The sequence below is a fragment of the Alexandromys fortis genome, unplaced genomic scaffold (assembly GCF_014885135.2).
Source record: "Alexandromys fortis isolate MF-2015 unplaced genomic scaffold, M_Fortis_MF-2015_v1.1 scaffold_103, whole genome shotgun sequence".
Classification (NCBI taxonomy): domain Eukaryota; kingdom Metazoa; phylum Chordata; class Mammalia; order Rodentia; family Cricetidae; genus Alexandromys; species Alexandromys fortis.
The window spans coordinates 3,539,511-3,564,174 of record NW_026067978.1 but is presented as its reverse complement, the minus strand read 5'-3'; the positions used below and the strand labels follow the sequence as shown (position 1 = coordinate 3,564,174).

Below are 24,664 nucleotides of genomic sequence, written 5' to 3'. Positions count from 1 at the left end.
CTGTTTAGGCCACACCTGTGTGTGAGGGCCTGGCTTCACCTTTCTGTGCTCCCGGTTCAGAGCTCTTCCTGATAGCATCATGGACCAGTGGACAGTGAATAAGGCTAGCCATCATGGATATACCTAGGATCTGAAGTCATTCAGGGGCACCTGATTGGTTAAGCAAGACTCCCAGAGGGAGGTGATGTTAAGGGTAGGTCATGGAAAGATGGTGACATACAGAGTAGGGCCTGGACCTTTTAGGGTTTGAATGGATGTGACAGACATGGAGTGAATCTCAAAGATTCCAGGCATGGGAGTGTCCATGTTCCCCCACTGTGATGGCTCCTGGTGTAGTCAAGGATGCTGCACCCCCCTTGCTTCCTCACCCAGCTCCAAGGGATGGCAGTATCACCCTGCAGATCTCTCTGCATACTGGCTGAGGTTATTGTTAAGGCTGTTAGAATCTCAGTCACAAGTGGCAAGTGACCTCACTTCCCAAGCTTCTGAATAGCCCACCTCTAGCCGTCTACTGGCCTGTGTTCTGTGCTTTCTGAATGACTTGTCCTTTGCTCTGTCCCAAATGTTGGGCCTAGGATGTGGCTCAGTTAGTGGGGTGCTTACCTACCATGAGTGAATTCTTTGGTTCTGTTCTCTGTACTGCATAAACCAAGTGTGTTAGTGAACACCTGTAATTCCACCATTCAGAAGTAGTGGTAAGAGAGCCAGAAGTTCAAGGTCATTCATTCTTTGCTAATGTTTCAAGTTCAAGGCCAGACCCTCTCTCAAAAATCCAAATGAAATGAATGGTCCAAATGGTGACAACCAAGCCATTGGACCCTCATTGTCCATTCACTGGACGGTCCTCGTTAGCTCTAGCTGGGCCAGGTCTTTTTGTGCCTCCTGCTGATGTCCACTGCATGCCCCTCTGCTGGACCCTGTCCACCTTGACCCTCAGGAGAGGTGTCATGTTTCCAGCCACAGCAGAACTTGGCAGCCACCAGGCTGCTGCAGGAAATTAGTTCTCTGTGTTCTTCCTGTGACCTGCACTGGACGGTCACACCAGTGACTGGAAAGAGCAACTGCTGAGGCCTCGCTGATTCGTTTCTGATTGTAGTCCCTGCAGGGCTGCCTTTCCTCACTGGCCTTGTCCCCAGGCTGTTCTCTGAGCCTGGAGTCTTTTCCCTGCAGAGCACAAGGGCGGACAGACCAAGGCCTCAGCCTTGGGGGGTGGAGATGAGGAGTCACTGAAGCCAGATTTGGCCTTTGTAGTGTGGAGGAGCCCCTAAGTCAGGGCCCTCAGTTTGGTCTCCACTCCTTCCATAACTAACTGCGCTGTTCTAGGTTCCCCAACCCTGATCTTCACTTGGCTAACCTTGGCTCACCACTGGGCGCTGTGTTTTTCTGAGACAGGCTCTCTCCCGCTGACCTAGGACTTACCCATTAGGCTAGACTGTTCTGGGGATTTATCTGTGTCCAGCTCCTCAACTTGAGATTACAGGCAATGCCCCCAGGCTGGCCTTGCACTCATGCTGGGATTGCTAGTGTGAGCTATCAATGCCCATCATGTTTGCCTTCTGACTTTGTAAATGTATGATGACATTTATTTATTATGTCTGTGTGAAGGCCAGAGGACAACTTATAAAGGGCTTGGTTCTCTCCTCTGTCATGTGGTGAGATCAAAGTCAGGTTTCCAGTTTAGGGAGTAAGCACCTTTAACCTCTTGGCCATGTCGCTGGCACCCCTTCCCCAAATGTGTGTTCTGAGATAAACCAGAGGTTCTCATGCTCGTGTGGTAAGCACTTGAATGAGCCCTCTCCCCAGTTCTCTTTCGTGTTTCTTTCAACTTATATATGAATGTGTGCATGCATCCCTGACCAGTGTGTAACCTTGCTTTGTATATTGTCAGATGTGTTCTGAGCCTTCTCATGGTCCCATTCCAACACAGTCTGCATATGAAAGAGTCGTCCAAGTTTGTACCCTACGAGCCGCACCATTCATTTCCACTGCTGTGCTATATTCCTCGAGGCTTCGCCACAGCCACAGTGTACTGATCCGTTTTCTTCCTTTCATGGGCCCTTTGCTGCCCTTTGAGATGAGCATCTGATTTAGCTTTCCTTTCTCTGACTCCTGTTTGGGTTTCACATTGAGGTTTGCAGACAGCTCTGTGCTTCCCACTTGGTTCACACAGCATTTCCCATAGGGAAAACAGAACAACGGGCCCTGGGGAGGCAGCAGAGAGAGGCCAGAGTCTAAATTCTCTTCCCACCATATTTGGTATAAGGAGAGTTCACAAAAACTGGCATCTTCCTCTGAAAGGGGAGTTACAGGGTTGCATAAGTCAGCTGTGGTATTTGGGCGCCGAGAGACAGGCTACTCCAGATGCCATCCCTCTTGTCCTAAGGTTGGCCTCTCAGCTGATGGTTGAGGCCTCCTGGCTCAGTGACACCCCTTGTCAATTCTGGGCCCTAGCTGAGGGGAGGGTATGAAGGGCAGTGGGCCTGGTAGTGGGGCTGCTGACTCGGCCCTTTGGGTCTTATTGGTAACAGAAGCTCAGACCAGGGCTGTGATGCGATGCTGTGATTTAGGCTCCACTTTCATCCTTGAGATCTGGCCTTGGGTTAGGCCCTGTCCTCTGGACTTGGCTTTCTGAGAGCAGAGCAGGGATTGTGCTGCCTTTTCTTGGGCTTGTTCCTGGCCTTGGGTACATACCTGTAGTCAGGATTTTCTCTTCCCCCTTTTGACCTCTGTGGGTACCTGCAGTTGAGAGGTAGAAGCCGAAGGATCGGGGCTCAAGGTCATCGTTGGCTGTAACAAATATAGAGGCTAGGCTGGGCTGTATAGACCCTGTCTCAAAGAGCTAAGAAAGGAAAGATGGACAACCCCTGCCTATGGTAAAAGTTGTTTCCTCCCCTCTCCACCAATTGCATAAGAGTCTAGATTTCCCCTACAAGGAATTAAGGAAAGGCTTCAGAAGACAGCAGCCCTCCGCCAGGGCCTTTTCTGGGGTTGTCAGCAGTTCTTGGCATGTATCCTTCCAACCTTTTTTTTTCTTTTCCTTCTTTTTTGGGTGCACACTTAGGGTATGTGCCCTGGAAATCTTGTTCACACATAATCCGTACTTGACTTTTTATTTTATGGGCATTTTTCTGTATCTTCACAAAGCAGTGAACCCCATGGATTTGTTTCCTATGTAGCATTCCACACATCAGCTACACCTTGGTTTATTAAGCCAGTGCCCTTTCGATGGCCATTCAGGATATTTTTGCTATTATGAAGCACACAACAGTCTACTTTCCATCCAGCCCCTGTGTGGCCCGATGCAGAAATCTCTAGAAGCTGTGATAGAAGTTCACTGGGTGGGTTAGCTCCGGCACACTGGATAAGGGGAGTGGCCCCCAGCTTGCTCCTCTACAGCAGGGCTTGATTCTCAGCTCAGCCTGTGACACACAGGCTGGTGACAGCATTGGTAAAGGACACAGCTGCCCTTTAAGGACAGGCCTGTTTTGCCGTACAGTTTGGGTGGTTTGGGCACTGCTTCTGGACAGTTGTGATTGACTTGGGCCTGCAGTAAGGCAGCATAGCACAGTGGGAGTACATGGGGAGGGATGGACAGCAAGGTCACTCACCTCCTCAGTCACGAAACGGAAAGAATAGGGAGTGAGGCACCCTAGGATCAGACTTAATAACGTGGGGCTTTGGGGGACGTTCACTGTCCGACTATAGCAGATACATTTTTTAATGTATATGTCTCAACTGTAAGAAACGTGACTGCCAGGGCTCTGCCTGTACTTTTGTGGAAGCAAAAGTCCCTGTGTGTCTGATTGTGAGGCAATACCAGCTCCAGGGCCTGCTGCAGGATACCGGATTGGCAGGTGGTGGGACAATGCCCTGAGGTTCCAGACCTTTTAGACTGACGTGAGGAGTGACTTCTTCTTCCATTGGCACCTAGGATGTAAAAGCCATCAGAAGTAGAATTGGGAGTGGTTGTGCAGGCACCATTGTGCCAAGTGCCAAATTCAATCTTGCAGAACCCCATCTCCTCTGCTGCCTTCCAGCCTGAGATGCTGAGCCCAGGTGACTCCAGGTCAGGGTAGACAGAGATGGAAGCCAGAGCCTGGGTTCTTCCTTGTGGGATTCTCCCTCTTCCTCCCTGGGCACTGGAAGCTAGATTGTTTGTTGACACACAACAAGCTGTGTATCCTCAGGCAGATAGCTTAACCCCTCTGAGTCTGCTCCTGCTTGCTATCTAGGCAGGTGGCTTGTTCTCCTTGCTGGAAAGCAGGGCTAAGCGTGTTTACTCTGGATGAGGTGGTGTGTAATGGTTCAGCCAGCACCTGGCGCATGGTGGTGCTGAACCAGCCGCTTCATTTCCTTACCTCACCCTTCTGAGCACTCCTTGTGTGTGTCATTTTAAACCCAGCTGACATTCCAGGCAAGTTCTGTGAACCAAGTATCAAGAGGACAGTAGGGACTCCTTCTGTAGTGATTCAGCACAGGAGAGGGAAGAGAGCCCAGAGAGGGGTGTGTGCTGTGCTAGAGGGGCACAGTCCCCAGGTTTGGCTGGAGCCCTACGTGTCTTGTAGTAGCTGGACCTGCAAACAGCCCTCAGCCCAAGGCCTTTGCTCCCCCTCTGTGTGCGTGTACGTGTGTGTGTGTGTGTGTGTGTGTGTGTGTGTGTGTGTGTATCCCTGAATGAGCTCACTCACTGGTGAGTCTAGAATCCCTCAGGCTGTAGAGGCCAGAGCTGGGACAGATGATAGTCCTGTTAAGGTCAGAAAGGGGTGGGCTGTGGAAGTGTAGTACCAGTTCAGCCAAGCATTTTGGCACATGCCTATGATCCAGTACTAGAGAAGTGGAGGCAGGAGAATCAGGAATCCAGTGTTGTCCTTGGCTACATGGGGAGTTTAAGGCTGGCATGAAAGAAAGGGAGAGAGAGAGAGAGAAGCGCTAGGTATGGTGGCACATGGCTATATCCCAAGACTCAGAAGGCACAGGGAGGTCTGTGAGTTTGAGGCTAGGTTCATAGTAAGACTCATACTAAGGCCGGGCGATGGTGGCGCACGCCTTTAATCCCAGCACTCGGGAGGCAGAGACAGGCGGATCTCTGTGAGTTTGAGACCAGCCTGGTCTACAAGAGCTAGTTCCAGGACAGGCTCCAAAGCCACAGAGAAACCCTGTCTCAAAAAAAAAAAAAAAAAAAGACTCATACTAAGAACAACCGAGGATGTAGTTGAGTGACAGAGTGCTTGCTTAGCATGTGGGTTCCATCCTCAGCTCCACAGTACATAAACAAGTAGCAGGGGGCTTGGGGAAGTAAAGTGCTTGCTTCACAAACATAAAAAGGACAGCGTTTAATTCCTGGTTGCCCACGCCTTTAACCCCAGCACTCAAGAGGCAGAGGCAGATCTCTGTGAGTTCGAGACCAGCCTAGTGTATAGAGTGAGTTCCAGACAAGCTCTAAAACTACACTACAAACAAAACACAACAACAAAAAATGGGCTTGGCAGCTCTTACCTGTATTCCCAGTGCTGCAGAGGAGGAAACGGCAGATCCCCGAAGATTCCTTCGCTGCCCAGCCTAACCTAGTCATTGAACCTACAGGTCCCCATGTAAGACCCTGCCTCAAAAAATGAAAAGTGGACAGCTCCTGAGGAATGACACAGAAGGTTGACCCTTTAGTGCATGCACGCACAACAGTACCCACACTCACACCACACTCATACATACATGCCTGTATGCACAGGCGCGCGCGCACACAGACAAAATAAAAATAAAAACCAACCAAGGATGGAGTGTCGGGACAGTTCTTAGGTCAGCTGGGCATAGTGGTGGGATCCCCTTTGCTGAATACCTACAGTGTGCTACATACTGAGCTGGGAACCACCTACTCGTTATATTGGTTATTTCATTCTGAAACATGTTTTCTTGTTGAGTAAATCATGGTTGGGAAATAATGTCAGAAGTGAGAACCGCTACCACTATGTACAGACACGCCATTAAATGTCTTCACCTTAGCCTGGTAGATTTTCATAATCCTGTTTTACAGAAGAGCAGCTGGGGCCCAGAACGGATAAGTGACTGACCCAACATTCCACAGCTGCAGGGTGGACAGAGCTGGGCCCGGGACAGGTGAGGCCCCAGAGTGCAGTATGCTAGTGCGTGGACTGTTTCTCTCACGTTCCCTGGTCCTGGGTGGAACCTTCTTCCTGTTTCTACAGCTGTACATCTGTGCATCCGGTATTCCATCTCCTCTGCTCTCTGCCCGGCTCTTGCTCTGCAGGCTTGGGTCCCTCTCATCCTTTGGCCAGTAGAACGCACTCAGCTTTCTAGTCAGGCAGCTTCTGTCTGTCTCATGCACATCTCCCCCCTTTGCATAAGGGGGATAGGAGGCCAAGGTCATAGAACAACAGAGGAGGGGACAAGCAGGGTTTGTTGTTGTTTTCCTGAGTTTCCCTTGTCCCTGTGTTCTGGCCACATCTGCTGGCATATCTCACAGCTATGCCTCTGCTGAGGACATAGACCTTTGCCACCATGATGTGATGTGTTGGAGCCATTCCCTTCACTGCCTCCAGGGCTGTAAGGCATAGCTGTCCCCAATACAGCCAGAAACCAGAGACATTAGTGGGACTTAAGTCCCCAAGCTGAGCTTGGTGATCTTGTCTCTCAAGATCTTGCCTTCTTCCCAGGACTGTTGGGACAGTCAAGTGAAAGAAGAATGCCTGAGACTTAGAATGTTATAAATGTCAGTGGCTATGCAAACTAGCATGACTTTGGGGGTCATGGAGCCCTTCCCTGTGGTTTAGTACCCCGTCCTTCCTGGTGCCTACTCCCACTTCCTCAGCTGTGAGAACATGGCAGTGGCCAGGCACTCTGAGACAGGCAGGAGCTGAATATGAATTTAGTGGGACTCTCTCCTCCCAACCCTCTCTTCCAGAAGTGGGTCAGGAATGGGGACCCTCTCTACTGCCCCATGTACACCCCTAGCTGCTCCTCAGCCACAGAGCATCCCATGTTACAGCTTTGCTTCACTACCATGCTCTTTTCTGTCCTAAAACCAGGCCTCTCTAGGTCTGTCATGAAGCCCCGGATCTATTTCAGGGGGTGTCATGGGGAGCCACTTACCAGCCCAGGGCTTACCTAAGAAGGTCTGAGTTGGCTGCCTCTTTATCAGTGTCTGTCTCTGATTTGGGCAAGATGTTGGTGTCCCTGCTGCAGGAAGGTCCCTTGCTGAATAGTGGCATCTGTATAGGTGGTCAATACAGCCTCATCCTGGGCCCTGGTTAATAGTCTGCCAGACCCACAAGGAAATGGGCCTTTGTGTGGCCTTGGCCCCCTTGCACCAGGCCCTGAATGGACCCGGAGGGAGAATCTCATGAAGTCAGGCTCTGATCTTCCTGTCTGTCCCCTGCTCTGGTCTCTGGGGACCTCCTCTCTTGATCAGCTTCTCAGTCTCTGACAGTTAGTTCCCTATGAGTGTCTTCTGTCTGAGGGTGAGACTGGCTTTGTTGTATTGGAAGAGCCCTCGTGGAGAGTCCTTGGAAGTCCCTTGATCCTTGTACACCATCAGTGGCCATGCTGTGCCCTAGCCACTAGGCCAGAGCTTGGCTGGAAGCCACTCAACCCTCACAACTTTTCTCCTGGCATCTCTCAGGCCACTCCTTTCTGGGGTTTCTCCTCAGTCTGCTACCTTGCAGGGAGCCTGACCCCTGCTCCAGCTCTGTCTTCCCCAAAGGCCATGGTGGGGTCATTCCCTGTCCACTATGGTCGTGTTTCCTATGAACCCCTCACTTGTCAGCTCCTACATACTAGCCTGCCACCTGGCCTTGTCTGGGCATCTCTGGGAGACAGTGGCAGTGATTCCAGTTTTGATTCTAGAAGTGTTGGGCTGGCACCTCGCCACCGTGCCCAGTGATGGTGGCTGGGTTGGCTGGCTGTTTTAAACATGGGCCCTTGGGAGGTAAGGTAAATTCCAAACTTCAGGCTCTAGGCCTTGGAATAGGTGGTATGTGTTGGACCTGTGCGTTCACTGCTTTCTGAAGCCCTGGCCTTGGGCTCTTCAGAGAAAGCTCCTGCCTGTGTGGAGCTTTATCTACTGAGAAAGCCACACAGAGAAGAAAGTGACCAGACTGCCCCATAACAGTGACTCCGAGTCTACTGTGAACCCTGGGAAATGAGACTGGGAACCCAGGCCACCTGGAGCTACTTGCCATTCAGGGTGGCCCCAGCCTCAATTTCCCCATTTTTTGTGAACTCTGTTCCTCCCTTCCAGATGACCACCCCCCACACAGCCGCCGCTTCCTGTGCTGTGACAGGAATACAGAGATAGGTTAAGCCTGTTTCTGCCCAGGAAGGTGTTAGGCTAGTGGACAGGTGCTGGCTCCAGCCGGGCACATAGGCGAGCAAAGGAGGGACCCTCATGAGGGCTGGTGGTCTGAGTGCCCAGCTTCTACCTAGTGCTTCACCCACATCGTCTCCTTTTGCTCAAGAGCACAACAGTGTTTGCCATTCCGCAGTGTGTGCTGACCTTTCAGGTTAAAAAAAGTCCCTCCTAGCTAGCAGTGCGGGTGTGTGGGCAGCTGTCCTTTCCCTCACAGGGCCTAGCAGAGAGTGGGTACCTCTGCAGTGGGTGTTCAGCTGGTGTTTGTCAACCTTGGGGTGGGGGTGGGGTGCTTGTCCAGCTTCCTTTTTTCCTTCTGGCCCAGTTGTTCTACAGCTACACCTGGTAAATGGGGCTGATGCTTATGTGGCTGTGGGTGTGGCTGTGTTAGTGGAGTCCGATGTACAAGGCCCTGCTCCATCCCCAGCATAAGATGGCTGATGGTTCTTATACTGAAGGAAACAGCTAGAGCAGGGTTCTCTGTGGGTCGTGACCCTGGAGGGGTGGGGTTGAATGACCCTTTCACAGGGGTCGCCTAAGACCATCTGAAGACACAGATATTTACATTATGATTCATAACAGTAGCAAAATTACAGTTATGAAGTAGCAACACAAATAATTTTATGGTTAGTGTTCACTAACGCATGAGGAACTGTATTAAAGGGTCATAGCATTAGGAAGGTTGAGAACCACTGAGCTAGAGACTATTTGGTGGCCTGTGTTAAGGGAGCTATGACTCCCCACCTTGTGTACCTAGACGGAGTAGGAACTATGGCCCTTCCAGGCAAAGCTCTGCATCTGATGCCCACACACTGGCCTTGCTCTCTGCCTGAAGAGTTAGGCTCAGTGGTCTCCGTTGTCGCTTTATACAATGAGGATTGCTGGGCCCCTGGCAGAATACATCAGAGACAAACATTCAGTTAGCAAAGGATGATGAAGTCACTGTCACTAACCCTGCTGCATGCTTGTCTTTAGTGGACACTGTGGAGGTCAAAAGAGTGGTTCAGTACCCCTAAATCCTGAGTTTCCCATTCCCCATGGAAGTCTTTTGGCATTATTGCCCAGTACCCCACACCCAGACTACTACCTGGCACCTGAACCCCAGAAGTCATTTAAATGAAAGTGGGCAAGAATGAATGAAGGTTGCTTTGCTAAGCCACAGGAGTATACAGTAATTACAGAGTGGTTTTAAATGAAATAAAGCAGATATACAACAACAGCTTACAGCAGGAAGTGTGCTACCCAGTGGTCTGATGGGAAATTCTTCTGCTTGGAACTGAATGGGACAGAGTAGTCAGGACTGAAGACCAAGAAGAAAGTTAACAGTGTGTTAGAACCTAGCCAGGGTCTTTTCCTTAACTTAGAGATCATTGTTTAGGACTTATGTTTCCCCTCTAGGAGAGGAAGAGGGGCTCTCCCATCCCCATAGTGAGTTTGTGACTAAGCCATTTACTTGAGTACTGTATATTTTGCTGGTATGTGGTAGATATTGGGAGGGGCCAAGGGGACAGACACTCAGGCCTCTCCTGACTCCTTGCCAGATTCTCTATCTCACCCAACACTTAATTTTACTACCACTGCAAATGAGCCACAGTGTGGAGCACCTGCTGAAAGGAGCAGATGCTGCTCCAGTTATACTCAGAAGGGACTGCTGTACTCTGCAGTGCTGGGCTCAGGCCAGCCTGACTTGAGTGTTCTGTTCTGGATCATGGGGACTCCTTTGTGGAGCTGTGGCAGACTAGAACATCATCCCCAGAAAAGATGACCTAAGGGCCTGGCCAGCCCTCTGATGTCTGCCATTGTCCCTACAGCCAGGTGGCCGTCACAGCAGGGGTTGACTTACCCTCATGGAAGGGAGAGGACCCTACCGGATCTACGACCCAGGGGGCAGCACGCCTCTGGGAGAGGCATCAGCAGCTTTTGAACGCCTAGTGTTGGAGAATACCCGGCTGAAGGGACAAATACAAGGGATAAAGACGTTAGGTAAAGCAGACCGTGCCCTCCCCCTGTTGTCCCTCTTCCGCAGCCTGCAATGCTAGCCCCCTCACAAAGGCTGGCAGGTGCCTCTGCCCATCACGTTGCTGTCCCTGTGACCCAGTGTTAGCCCCTGGCATCTTTGTGCACTCTGTAGCCTGGTGATAGCATTCCAAGCCCTGACTTCTTCCACCCCAAAGGATGTCCTTGAGAGACCAAGAGGGAAGCATGCATGAGAAGAGCACAAGGCTCAGTTTGTGGACCTGGAGCCAGAACGGTCTCAACCTGTTGGAGAAGTGAAGTGTGAGAGATGAGGAGAGCCAGTGTGCCAGGGCACCCCCAGAACCCTGGGCTTGGATGCCCGGCCAGGAGCAGAGCTGGCCCAGAGCTCAGTGCAGCAGGGCCCTTGGCTCTATTCCTCCAGCTTCTGCTCAAGCTACCCCCACTGTCCAGCCTATCCCTCCATCCTTGCCCACTCCTGACCACTGCACAGCATGCTTCTCCTTGGAGCAGAGCCATCACTCATTTCCTCTCACTCTCCTCGCACTGTGTCTGGAAGTCACTTTCTTTGTGTTCAAGCTTGGTGTGGAGGACCTAGCACCCTGGCTTTCCAAGTGCTTTTTCCCTGCTTGGCAGAAACCACTTGGGATAGTGGTGGTTGGGGGTAGGGAGGGTTTTCCTTTCTCCACCTGCAGAAGGGAGACTGAGGCCTAGAATGCAGGCAGTCCCTCAAGAACCTCTCACTTTCTGCCTGGGGGTGGGCAGATGTGGAGGGAGAGGTAGACAGGAAGAAGAGGCCAGAGGTAGGAGGTTTCTTTAGGCCCCACAGCCAGACTATTCTTATGATGGCCTGTTTTGGGGAGGGAGGCAGCATAAGTGTGGACTTATAGCTCATATAGCCATGATGGTAATGAAGTCAGTCCATGGCCAGGTCTAGCATGGGAATGGGGAGAACCATGCACTGGGTTGGGTAAATCTGTATACTTCTCCACCTTGTTACTCTAGGGGGACTTCTGGAAGAGTCGCAGATGGAAGCATCCAGGCTTCGACAGAAGGCGGAGGAGCTGGTCAAGGACAGTGAACTGCCGCCACCGCCACCTGCGCCTTCCTTGGGCTCTTTTGATCCCCTGACTGAGCTCACAGGTACCAAAAAAATTCAGAACCCCTGCCTTCTTGGAACCTAGACTGACGAGGCCCTGAACCCCAGAAGGCCTACCCCTCCTCATACATACCATCTTCCCGTGCACATCTTTTGGCCACAGCACCCATAGAAGGTCAGCTCTATAAGGGACCTCAGATGACCCTAGTGACTCAACACTCCTGATGCCTGTTGTTTGTGATCCATCACAGTGGTCCTTGGCACCAAAGAAACGGCCTTAGGGCTTTATCAGCATTGATATCAGCATTGATTATCCCAGGCATAGGAGCTAGACATTCTCTGCCCCCCCCCCCCCCACGACTTCTGTTTCGTAATAAGGAAGCCTGAGGCCCAGCATGTTAACCTGGGGGTGCCAGAGCCTGTGGCACTGTTGTCAGAGGGGCATTCTAGTCCTCACTGGCCCAGTCAGTTGTTAATTCTCAGTGTCTGATTGGTGCCAGGTCCATTCCCAGTGCAATGGGGAGATGTTCACAAGGCTTCCGCAGCAGGGGCCCCCAGTAGTAAGGAAGTTGAACTGCATTTGAGTCCAGGTTTTACAGTTGCTAACAGAGGCACTGGCTTCCTTTCTTTAAAACAGGAGTAATACAGGGCTGCCATGAGAACACCACAGAGGGGGGCTGTAGTTCAATGGGTAGAGCGTTCACCTAGCCTGTGCAAAGCCCTGCATTCGCTCCATCTTCAGCTGGCACACCTGTAATCCTGGAGTCTGGGTTTGGTGGTCCTCCTCAGCTGCATACTGTGTTTGGGGCCAGCCTGAGATATACGAAACCAAGTTTGAAGTCAGCCTAAGTTATATGAGTCTCTCTCAAAACCCAAAAGAAAACACTTGGTTAACTGAAAATTCTGTCCATATCCCTGAGGTACATCTAGGGTAACAGGAAACCATGGGCACCTTGGAGTTTTCCTAAGAAGGCTGGGAAGAGGGTCTCTGCTCAGACTCTGTCCACATTACTCAGGCCCGTCATTTCACCGGACTTCTTGTCTAAAAGGGACAGCCTCCCTTTTCTCCAGATCAAGAGAGAACTCAGTGAGAGATCTTCCATTACTGTGGGCTGGGTTCAGTTTTCTTTCCGTCTGGATTTCTTTAGTCATAGTCTTGATTTTCCAGGACAGGATGCACGGGTACATGCTACCGCCACCACGACCACCACCACCAACACCACCGAAAACTCCATGGAGAAGTCAGCACCAGCATCTAAGACTCCATCAAATGTAAGTTACGTTTGGAGTGTGACTGGCTGCCTGAAGCTCTTCCCACCTCATGTTAGTCCAGAGCGCTGGGAGGGGGCAGCTTACCATTTTGAGATGAAAGTTACAGTTAATATGACCGTAAGGCCCTGATCTGACGAGGAAGTTCTCTCATTTACTGATCTATGTAATGTGCTCACCAATGGGACACACACACTGCCAAGAGGCTTGGGAACCATGGCCTGCAGGCTCAGTGGAGAAGTTTAGCTTGTTGTCCTAGGGCAGTTCCTTGAGGAGCCTTCAGATGGTGAAGAGAAAAGAGCCTTTACAAGGTCACGTCTGGGGAGGCCTTCTCTAGCAGGGCTGATACCACATGGGGTCATGGTGGCTGTGACTAGTGACCACCTGGGCTGGCTTCTCCCATCTGTCTTACACCATCTCAGGACAGGAGAAGCTGGATAATCTCTGCTGGTCAAGAGGGTTTGGGAATTTTTATTTTGTTTTGTGGGGGTTTTGGTGTGTGTGTATGTATATGTAAGTACTGTATGCATGAGGGGAGTGTGCTTGTGAGGACAGAGGAGGAGGACATCAGGTGTCCTGTTTTACAACTCTCTTCCTTACCCCCGTATTTCTCTTCAGTGAACATTTTCAGTTAGCCAGCTGGCCAGCAAGCTCCAGTGATCCTCCTGTCTCTGTCCAATCCAGTGCTGAGGTTACAGTATATGGATGCCCAGACGTGTTTTTTATGTGGGTTCTGGGGAATCCAAGCATAGGTCTTCTGCTGGTGTAGCAAAGGCTCTACCCACTAAACTATCTCCCCAGCCCGTGGTCGGGTTTAAGGGAACCAAATGCAGGTTCAGATGGACTATCGGCCTATTGTGATTGAACAACCAGTAAAGTCTGCTTAGAATGGATAGCGGTATGAAAAAATGAAAGATTTGGCTAGCCGCCACCTCGGTTTGGGGTGCATCCTGAGACACTTTCTGCTTTGTCGACCCATCCTGGGGGTTCTCAGGTCGGTTCTCTCCTGGAGACCTCTGGGGCTGGGTTCACACGGGCAGTGTTGGACCTTCCTTAGTGGTAGCTGTAATGGCTGCTGTCACCCAGGAGTGAGCTAGAGACACAGCCTAGGAGATGGATTGGTTGCTTTGGCAGGATCTGCCATCTTGTGCAGAGTCTCGCCATGTGTGTTAACTGACTCTATGCACTTGGTCTTCTCATCTGTCCAAAGAGAATGTGAACCTCCCGGCTGCTCCATGAGTGGCTCTGAAGAATAAGCTCATGAAACATTTTAAAATGTAGAATCCTTGAGCCAGTGCAGTGGTTGCCTATCAAGTCTGAGCTCAGAAACCTCACTTCTATCTTCAGAACCCACAGGGAAGAAAGAAGCAACTCCCCAAACTTGTTCTCTGACCTCCACACATGTGCTGTGGCATCAGCACGTGTGCACACACACACACTTGTGTATACACACACGCCCTCCCCGTCTGCCCACACAAGCACACACCAGTGAGCAAATAAATAAATAATAGTGGTTCAAGGTCAGCTCTCCCCACACCCCTTTCACAGAGATAAAGTAATGGCCATGGAGGGGAGGGGTATGACCTCAGATCACAAGGTGGGTGATGGCGGTTGTGTGGAGTCCTGGGTGATTTCATGTGAATGGAGTGTGACTGGTCGTCTCTGGGAACTCTAAATGTTTGCCCTTCTGTCCCTTCACTGTTCTTCATTGGGGGCAGGTTATTTCTTTTGGGTGGCCCCTAACTCCCTTTTTGCACAGGGCACCTCTTCTGACTTTGAAGTGGTCCCCACTGAGGAGCAGAATTCTCCACCCCAAACTGGCAGCCCTCCTAGGAACATGATGGTGAGCACAGGCAAGCCCCCTGAGCACGTCCCCCGCTTTCCTTTCTGTCACCTGCCCCCTGCATGACAGGCGCTGGGGCCACTCAGATCCCTTGGGTCCCCTGGAGTTACATGGGGGGACACAGAGGGGCTAGAGCATGGGATGCTTCTCGTTCTCATATGCAAATCCCCTGCTGGTAACTTCCCCGACGTGGGGCACACAGTACCCCACTGTTGTGAAAGCCTGGGCCATTTGCCAGTCCTGCTGGCCTCTGGGCCAATCACCTTTCTATCAGTTATGATGACTCAGCCATTTGGGTCTGTAGGCTCGAAGCCTGGGGGTGTGGAAAGGGTCTGACTGGTGCTTGTGGTGGTGGTGGGAGTAATTTACCCTTTTGTGCAGGAGCTGGTGGGTTGGAGGTTAAACTTTCTGTTCATGTGTGGGGTGCACACACTCCTCCAGCTTCACAGGGGCTGCTCATATCCCCAGTCCTGCCGTGCAGGGCTTACCACCTTGGTCCCAACCGTGCAGTCCTTCTGTTCTTTATTAAAATGCCAGACTTCTTGGAGAGCTATTGTGACAGATCTGGAAGATTTGTCAGAGACCTTACATTCCTTCCTCCTCCTCATCACTCCCTTCCTTCTTATATAATGTTTGCTTTATTCTGTTTTGTTTGTGTGTGAGAGAGAGGTCTCCCTCTGTAGCCCAGAACTCAGTGCAAGCCTCTTGCCTCATCCCTAAGTCCTTGTGATGACAGACATGCCCCACTGTAGACTGTAGTCTTAAATGGCTGCTCTGCCAGTGCTCCATGACCTCACCTTCACTGATGCTGCGGTCTCTACCACCTCAAGTCCTGAGGGCTTGAATGACTGGTGTGCTTCTGCTCACCCACAGAGACGGGCATTTAGCCTTTAATGCTGAGGGCATTTAGCCTTTAATGCTGAAAGATTCGTTCTGTCAGCCAGTGCTGAATGTGAGGCAGGACCTCCGTGTTTCATCTCCTGGGACCTTATGTCTCTCGTCCTGTTCTGTCCCTGAGGACTCAGACACACTGAGGAGGCAAGATTCCCTTGTTCAGAAAGGTTTCACCATGTGACCATGGGCCAGTAACTTATCTCTTGAGGTAAAAGTCCCTGTGTAAGTCAGTCTGTCTTGCCTGTGCCACGTCAGAAATACACTAGCTCCTGCTGGTAGCTTGTGGGCTAGTTGGAGAAATTTAAGAGCACTTTGAGCCTTCAGAGAACAGCCTTGGTCCTTTGTGGGAAGACATGGTGGGGAAGGGATGAAGAATTAGAGAGTGGTACCACCTTTCTTAGAACGTGGTGCTGACAAGGAGTGGACTGAGCATCCAATCCAGTTGCCACAGAGCTCAGTAGCAAGTCACAGAGCCCTGCATTGCAGTCAGAAAACCCCGTTTGTAGGGCTTGGCCCTGCCACGGACTGACTGGGTTGTTGTGAACAAGTTCTCTGTTGCTGTTCTTCACTGTCCCAGCCTGAACCCCGAGGTCCCTGTGGCTCTGCTCTCTGATTCCCTGAAGTGTTGCAGGAGGTCTGTTGTGTGAGTCTCTGAAGTATTTGTGGGGAGGGGGTCTGGAGGAGCTGAAGTGTGAGAGCATTTGGGGTAGATGATCAGGATATATAGAAATGAGGCCTGTAAAACCCTGGGGTCTGGCACAGGGGCTTGGGCAAGAGAAGGTTGGGAGGCCAGGACTGATACAGCAAGAAGGAAATGGTTATGCCTGATTGGGCATAATCAGAGTAGTGACTTCAGTAGGAATGTTCTCGAGAGAGTGGAGAGAGCCGTACTCAACTGTTCTGCCTGAGCTGCCCTCTCCTAAAATACTGCACTATGTTGGGGTTCTTTGGCATATTGTAGCTGTGATTCTTTGGGTCAGATGGTATTTCATCCACTCCCAGGGAGACCCTCATCCCCACCACCACCACCACATGGAAATGGGGTATGTACAGTGAGGGACTCCCTCTGTGCAATGAAGGAGGGAAGTGATATCCACACACTGCTGAGACAATGCCCAGCCTGGGGGAGGGTAAACCGACTACCCTCAGGCACTCACTCAGTAAGACTCAAAGCGTAGGAGGAAGATGGCTCTGGTGCTGTTAGGCCAGTAAGTGGCCTGGAAGTTCTAGGTCCTGCCCTGTGAGTCAGCTCCAGATAAGGAACCTGTGCAACTGGAAAATTTCCCTGGGCTAAGCAGAGGCCACAGGGGAAACTGAGTCATGAGGAATGGGGAAGCAGTGGGAGAATTGGCCTGGTAAAGATCATCCCCTTGCTCCCACAGGAGCTGGGGCCCCCACCCCCAGAAGACAGCAACCTCATGCTCCATCTGCAGCGCCTGGAGACCACCCTGAGCGTGTGTGCTGAGGAACCTGACCACAGCCAGCTCTTCACCCACCTGGGCCGTATGGCCCTTGAGTTCAACAGATTGGCCTCCAAGGTGCATAAGAATGAGCAGCGCACAGCCATCTTGCAGGTGAGGCAGGCCAGCGCCCCTCCCCCACCCTTTGGGGTTAGGAGGTTATAACGATGGGGACGTTGGAGGGCTGGATTCTAGGCCTCCTTGGGCCCCTTATTCACACTGGTGACTGCAGTAAGGAAGTTGTGGGAAAGTGTGTGAAAAAAGGAGGAAATGAGGAAATAGGAGGTGGGCCTTGCAGATTCACAATGGGAGCCCTGAGGGGTGTGGCCTGGCCAGCTGGGTATGGCCTAGTTTGTTCTTGTTTCTTTTGGGTTTTTTTTGTTGTTGTTTTGGTTTGGTTTTTGTTTTGAGACAGGGTCTTACTGTATATCCCCAGCTGGCCTAGAATTCACTGTATAGACCAGTCTGGCCTTAAATTGAGAGATCTGCTTGCCTCTGCCACCTAAACTCACACTGTGGCTTGCTTTACTGTCACTGAAACTCTCTGTATGTTCTGTCCCCTGCAGTGAGAGCCGTTCATAGAACCCCTTCCCAGATAGGCAAACAGCACTCAAAAAAAATTTTTTTTTTTTTAAACCCAAGGTCACCCAGCTGGTAAATGATGGAGTGATCTTAGAACCTCAAAACCTCAATTCTTATATTCTATTTTGTTTTCTTGCCTTTTGGGTTTTTTTTTTTTTTTTTTTTTTTTGGCAGTCAGTCTCACTCTAACCCAGGCTGGCCTGGAGCTCGCTCTAACCCAGGCTGGTCTCAGACTCACAGCATCCTCCTACCTCTGCCACTTAAGTGTGGGAATTCCAGATGTGAGCCACCACACCCAGCTTTAATCTGTCATATTTTAAATCTCATACCCATAGCCCACCCTCCCTCCTCACCTTCGTTCTCAAATCGCTCTCAAAAAGGCTTCCTGTGTGTGTGTGTGTGAGGGGTGGTCAGATTGCTTTGCTCGGCCAGGTAAGGCTCTGGAGTTATGTTGCCCTTGGTTCTTCATTACTGAATGGTCTTGGACAAGTCCCTAATCTCTGTCCTATCAGGAAAGAGCTAAGCAGTGTCCCCTCCTGGGACAATTACATCAAAGGAGGCCTTTGTGCAGTCTAGAACCCAGTACTAGGAGAGGTCACTGTCCGCTCACTCACACTGGACAGGCCATCTTAACTTGGAGGGCTTTTCAGGTAACTGTGGTCCACTTAACAGTTAATTGGTGACCATTGTAAAGATGGTAAAAATAAGGCTGCTGGAGGCCCTGCTCAGGGATTGAGCACCCCTTCCTGTGGGCAGAGCCCTCACCTGAAGGCTCCCCTCTCCTGGGTAGACCCACCACCTTCTGTGCCAGTTGGCATCGATGAAAGGAGGGGATCTACCCTCTGTATTTGAGCAGCTGAGGTCTTGGCTGGCTATATGACAAGGGATATCCTCTTATTGGAGACTGGAGAAGCAATGGAAATGTGTGGTGGAGGGCCTGGGGTCTAGGCTGGGCGAGGAAACCTCTTTGAGAGGCCACCAAGGCTTTGGGGTTTCCAAGCTGAGCTCTGTGAAAGAAAACCTAACACAGTACAGGGGCTGAGATCATTCTGAGCATCAACTTTTGGCACTCAGATGGGGGATGTGTGCTGGCCCCTGATACCCACCAGCCTCTTACATTGGTCTCCTGCTTATTCCCTTCTTGGCTCTAACAGTACCAACAGTTCTATCTTTTTAGATAGTTGATTTGCTTAGTTTGTACTCACAGCTGAGTGTTGTCTTCACAAAGGCAGCATACTCACCATGGTACCCTGGTGCCTGGCACTTCATCCACAGTTGGTGAAAGAATGAGCAAGCCAGGTGTGGAAGCTCACACCCATAATGCCAGCTCTAGGGGCCGAGGCAGGAGAATCTCAAGTTCAAGATCATTCTGGGCTACTTAGCTAGATCCTGTCTCAAAAGCAAAAACCGAAAAACAAAGTTGGAGAGATACTTAGCAGTTTAGAGCAATGGCTGCTCTTGCAGATGACCTGGTTTGGTAACCAGCACCCACGCTGCATCCATCTCACATCTCTAGCTCCATTTCCAGGGGATCTGACGCCCACTTCTGGCCTCTGTGGGCACTCTGCACATACGGTGCACAGCATACATGCAGGCAAAATACCTATATACATAATTTTTTAAAAAAGCAAATCAATCTTTAAAACAAATAATGGACAAGCTCACAGGTGTGCTCGTAGACTCTCTGATGGAGGGTGGTGACTTTGTACCCAGGGCATTTACCTAGAGGCCCCAAAAACAGCCCTCTGTCCTGGAATGGCAGTGTAACAAATGAGGTGTCATTGTGGCCTTCCCTCAGAGACAGGAGCAGTACATTCTATTCCCTGGAGTCCCCACCCAGGGACATAGCAACTCCCTGTTTCTCGGCCTCTGGGTGGAGGAAGCTGAATCCAGTTCCTCCTCATTCTCTCTCTGATTTGTTTCTTGGCTCACTCAACGAACATTGCAGGCTTGCGCCTGGAATCTCAGCACTTAGGAGGCCGAGACAAGAAGATTGCTGGGAGTTCAGTGCCAAGTTGTAGTGAGTTTCAGGCCCAGCCGTATTACAGGATGAGGCCTTGCCTAAAGAAGAAAAAGACATACATATTTTTTGAGATCAAATATGGCACAGGGCCCTCCGTTAGGCACTGAAGGAACCAATAACAAGCTTTCTGTTTTCTCAACCTTCAGCCCACAGTGTCCAACACCTGCAGTGCAAGGCTGCCCTTCCATCCATCCAGGACTGTCTTATGCTGGTCAGAAAGGGGGGCAGCAGTTCTGAAGTCTCCCTGGTGACACGGGTGACGTGCACAACTTCTCTTGTATGCTGTAGTAGGGATTCATTCTTTCCATACCATTGCTCTAGTGGATATAAGATGTCCACCCTAGTTCGAAAAAGAGAACAGAGAAGTGAGCCAGGGAGTGTTGCCAAGGACGAGCAGTCTAGACAGGGAGATCTATGCAGGGAAGAGAGGGAATTTCACTGTGAGGACCAGGACCCCAGTGCATCCTCACTGCTGGCTCCAATGGAAGAGAAGCCTAGTGGCCTGGCTCCCAGCTATCCTGCCAATCAAAGGGATATAGTATCTGGTCCTGCCTGGGCTGGCTGCAGCTCCAGATCCTTGTGTCAGCCTTGTGTCAGCTCAGGATATGCACCCTCTTAACCCCCACCTGTCTACCAATCTGTCCCACAGACCTTGTGTGAGCAGCTGCGCCAGGAGAATGAGGCCCTGAAGGCCAAGCTGGACAAGGGCTTGGAACAGCGGGATCAGGCTGCTGAGAGACTGCGGTAAGTGCAGGCCACCTTGAGACTGGAATGGGAGGAATAGAGCAGGAGGAATAGATAATGTGACTCGTTGGTTCCTGGAACGAGGCCACTTCTTAGAGCTCTGTTCTGACAGCAGATTTCTTGGCCCTTCTTGGCAGTCTGGGATTTTTCCCTTGTGTTTTGTTTACCTTGGGAGGGGATGTAAACAGCTTTGAGAGCTGTCTTCCCCTGGGGAAAACTGATTACATTAGTGTAGGATCTGGCTCAGGACTGTCCTGCCCCCTGGTGGTCATTATTCCCTGCTCCCATTTTTCTGGAATCTTTGGAAGTCCCTCACTGCACTCAGGCCTGTGGGAAAACATGGGTGTCCAGCCTCTCTGGCTTTGACAAGACTGAGTTGGTATGTCTTAGGTGAACCATAGGGTCAGCCCATCACCAAGGATTGCTGTGACCACAATGTAGGAGGCCTGGGGAAACAGAGATTTGTGAATGCTGGATCTTAAAGGGCCTTTGCCCTTAGATCGTACAGACTAGCCCACATTGTGTGAGGCGAAGCAGGCCTGGAGAGAGGCAGGCTTCCTAAGGGTCTCAGTACAAGGACTTAACTGTTCACTAGCAGCAGTTCCTGCTCTCTGTGGCTCTGGGTAACGGTGCTGTGTTATCTGCTGGACGAGTGACTCTGTATTAGAACCAGTACTTGCTACTCTGTGTTTCCTCTTGGTCACTGTGGCCACAGGGCCATTTTGCATCATTGAGCCTTGGTTTACATTTGGATGGCCCGGTGGTTGGGGCTTTAGAGCCATACTCCATTACTCTTGGAGGACGTGAATAATGTCAAGGACAAGGATGCCCAGGGTGAAGGACAGATGAGGGAGTGAGAAGGCAAAATCCTTCTCCCAAGGGCTTATGGGTAAGAAGGCAGGAATTCAAGTCCTTGTTGAATGACCTGGGGAAAAGCCATTTGACGCCATGGTATCCCTGTAGTTAAGTAGAAGATGAGGGAGTGTGTCCGTGCAGGGAAACTGCACGCTCTTAGGGGGCTCACGGGTGCCCTTTTTGTCTCATCACACTTCCCAGAACACTGCTGCAGTGCCTGTGACAGTAGGTCCTTGGCTGTGAAGGCCCCCTAACCCAGAGCTGACATTGTGACTTCTCCACTTCTCTCTTATCCAGGGAGGAAAACATGGAGCTTAAGAAGCTGTTGATGAACAGCAGCTGCAAAGAGGGCCTCTGTATGCAGCCCAGCTCCCCAAAGACAGAGGGTGCTGGCAAGAAGGGCATCGCTGGACAGCAGCAGGTACATGGCAGGAAGTTCTTGTATCCCAGGCTTCTCAGACCCAGGATCTGCTTACCCCCTCAGTCAGAGTGAGCTCCCTCTTCCTACACACAGTTCCAGCGGCAGAAGGTTCTAGTTGATAAACCATGTTTCCTAGCTCAACATCCGCTTCTGTGGTATGACCACTTCTTGGCCTTTTGTTCTGCTTTCATTCCCTGTGGAATGTCCCATTCCCTAAGACACATGCTCAGAATTATTGTTCGTCACGTGGCTCTGTGACCCTTCCACTGGCTGCTTCTCTTGCTTGCTAGCTCGGATTATCCAACTGCTGCTCATGGGAGTTGGGGTTCAGTGTTTTGCTCATTCTGGGTACTAGCACCTTCATGCATTTTGTCAAGGTCTCTCTGTGTGTGTGTGTGTGTGTGTGTGTGTCTGTGTCTGTGTCTGTCTCTTTCTGTCTGTCTCCCTGTCTCTCTCCTCCCAAAAGTCAGTGTAGCATATCAGACATTCCATGGAGAACTGAGATGTCAGACTGAGCAGGGTCCTATGGGGTTCTTGTTAAGCTTGTGAGATTGTACCTTGGAGCCTCTGCATGGAAAGGAAGATGCTGGTAGTATCCTTATGGTCCGAGGATGCCACAGCACTGACCTCCCACCTCCAGACCCAGTCTTGCCACACAGCAAAGTCCCAAGTGTCCCTTGCTCCACTTTCACCAGTCCCCCAATCTCCTCTCACCCATTCTCTAACAACATCTCCCTCTTGCAGCATACGCCCTAATGCTGACTTTATACTGTGTAAGGTAGTAATTATCTCGGTCACTCACTGCTCGTCACTGGATAGAGATGTACTTTCCCCAGGACTTGCAAAGCCATAAGCTCATTCAGGCGCTTCTGCCTGAAAGGATGCCTCATCTCTGGCAGGAGTCTTGGCAAGGTCATGTGCCATCATGTAATAAAGATTCTTCCATCATCTCTCAAGCAAACCTGGGTTTGGCCAGCTAAACAGCAAAGCCTCTCCACCCCCATCTCTTACTAACACTGTGCCCCATTTTCATTTTTTAAAGCATGATCACACTATATAGCCATGGTTGGTCTGGAGCTCACCGTGTAGACTAGCCTGGCCACCAGCTCACAGAGCTCCTCTTGCCTCTGCTGGGATTAAAGATATATGCCACATCACCTAGCCTTTAGCTGTTGCTTTTCACAGTAGATTTGGAAACAGGAGTGCCTCTATCTGCAAAGGTAAGGGAGCCCAGCACCCTCCAGGAGACAGTGGGCTTCCTGGGGGCAGGCATCTCTGCCCTTTCTCAGAGACCGCCATACCAAATACACCTTTTCCTTTCCAGGTGTTGTGGTATGCTTACAGGGCATAGCCAGTAGGGGGCACTAGAGGCCCATAAACTCTGCTTCCACTCTGCCCAGCCTGTGATAGATAGGAAACAGAATGTGAGAGTAGGGACAGCGTGACTGCAGGGCAGATCGGCCTCACTGGGCGGGCTCTAGTCAACGGGGCTCGTGCAGACCCCGTAGTCTGCTCTCCCAGTCGCTGCATCTGCACTCCTCCTGGTCTGTGCTTGTCACCTCAAAACTTACTAGTTGTTTAACTTCAAAATATTTTATTTTGAGCTAATTTAAACTTACACAGAAATGAGTTCTGGTCCCATACTTCCTCTGGCTTTCCTGGCCAGCTTATGTTACCACAGAACCACCTTACCAACAGTCTTACATAACTATGGCTCAGTTACCAAAGCAGGAATTACATTGTCCTTCCAACACTACAGATGCCACACATCCTTCACCCTTGTCCTTCCTTTGTTCTAGAACAGAATCCAGATCACACATGGCCTTCAGTTGTCACAGCTCCATAGTCTCTTCATGCCTGTGACATTGCTCAGCTGTTCCTTGTTTTCATGACCTTGACACTTTTGAGTTCTGCTTGCCAGTTGTTTTGCAGAATAGGTTTGGGTTTCTATTAGATTGTGGTCTATTAGAAGGCTTTCTCTGTTCTCCTCAGGCCAGTGTGATGGCAGGTAAAGTCCCTGAGGTGGGGGTCTTGGGTACAGCCGAGAAGAAGGTGAAGATACTGGAACAGCAACGCATGGAGGTAGGTGGCTAGACCAGAGGGATGAAGGCTCCGCTTGGCTCTCTGGTTCCCACTGGTCCCAGATCATTTTAGAGAGTTATAATGGAAACCATCGGACTGTCTTTCCATGGGAAAGGTCTCTCTTGGTCCACCACAGCGATCACTGAAGATACTGTATTTGTGGTACAGCCTGAAATTGTTTGGGGTGCTTAGGGGGCTGGAGAAATGGCTCTTTAGTAGGAGAGCATACTGCTCTTGCAGAGGACCTGCGGTTCAGTTCCCAGGACCCTCATAGGGCCGCTCACAACTGCCTGTAACTCTACCTCCAGAGAGTCTGACCCCCTGTTCTGGTCTCACCCACACTCTCGTGTACAAACACACATACAAGTGCGTGCATGTATACATATAAGTTAAAGGGGAGCGCGAAGGATGGCTAAAGTAAACTGAGTGGTCCGGCAGGTCACCGTGGGAGACACATGCTGCAGTGTGGGAGTGGCCAGCAGTGAAGGAAGCTCCCCTGTTCTTGGCCTCAGCATTCTGTCTCACAAGCCCCTCCCCACCTCCAGCCCAGGGCGGTAGCCTGTCCCTCTCTCTAGGTCTCTCCTTATAGCTGGGTCCTTTCCCAGCCTCCTCCCTCCTGCCCCTTTTGCCCTCACATACACCCGAAAGCCTTTTTGCAAATATACTCTGACTTATTTTACTCAGGTCTCAGAACTAAAAGAACACTCATTATAAAATGAATCAGAACTCTCCCTAGAGATAACTACAGCTAATTTCAACTCACTGCATTCCCTTGGAGTTGTTTTGTTTTACTTTTTTGTGGTACTAGGAACTGGACCTATGGCTCCACCTAGTTGCCTAGGCAAACCTTGAACTCACAGTCCTCCTAAGTAGCCAAGGACACAGAGGTGCACACCCTTTGTTCAGTTTTTTTTTTTATGCAAAAAAAATGAAGTGACACATACTACTTTTCAGGTTAATTTTTTTCTTTTAAAATTATCTCAGAATATCTGTTCAGCTCTACAGCATAAGCCAATTGCTTCATTTTTTGGTACTTTTGTCTTTGGCGTTACATCTAAA

The 24,664-nt window shown here is 50.6% G+C and overlaps 1 protein-coding gene across 15 annotated transcripts in view; it reads left to right on the top strand.

Moving 5' to 3' along the window:
- Tnip1 (TNFAIP3 interacting protein 1) overlaps positions 1–24,664 on the top strand; it is a 48,469-nt gene that overhangs the window by 10,050 nt on the left and 13,755 nt on the right. For 8 of the 15 annotated variants that reach the window (XM_050157738.1, XM_050157745.1, XM_050157742.1 and 5 more), the window contains exons 2-9: positions 10,171–10,342; positions 11,339–11,476; positions 12,601–12,704; positions 14,461–14,544; positions 16,821–17,012; positions 20,153–20,247; positions 21,400–21,523; positions 23,516–23,605. In XM_050157738.1, the coding sequence (XP_050013695.1) occupies positions 10,207–10,342; positions 11,339–11,476; positions 12,601–12,704; positions 14,461–14,544; positions 16,821–17,012; positions 20,153–20,247; positions 21,400–21,523; positions 23,516–23,605 (963 nt within the window). In that variant the 5' untranslated portion in view covers positions 10,171–10,206. Of the gene's footprint in view, positions 1–6,028; positions 6,112–10,170; positions 10,343–11,338; positions 11,477–12,600; positions 12,705–14,460; positions 14,545–16,820; positions 17,013–20,152; positions 20,248–21,399; positions 21,524–23,515; positions 23,606–24,664 lie in introns of all 15 variants that reach the window. The other 7 variants (XM_050157737.1, XM_050157739.1, XM_050157749.1 and 4 more) reach the window with 5 other exon arrangements.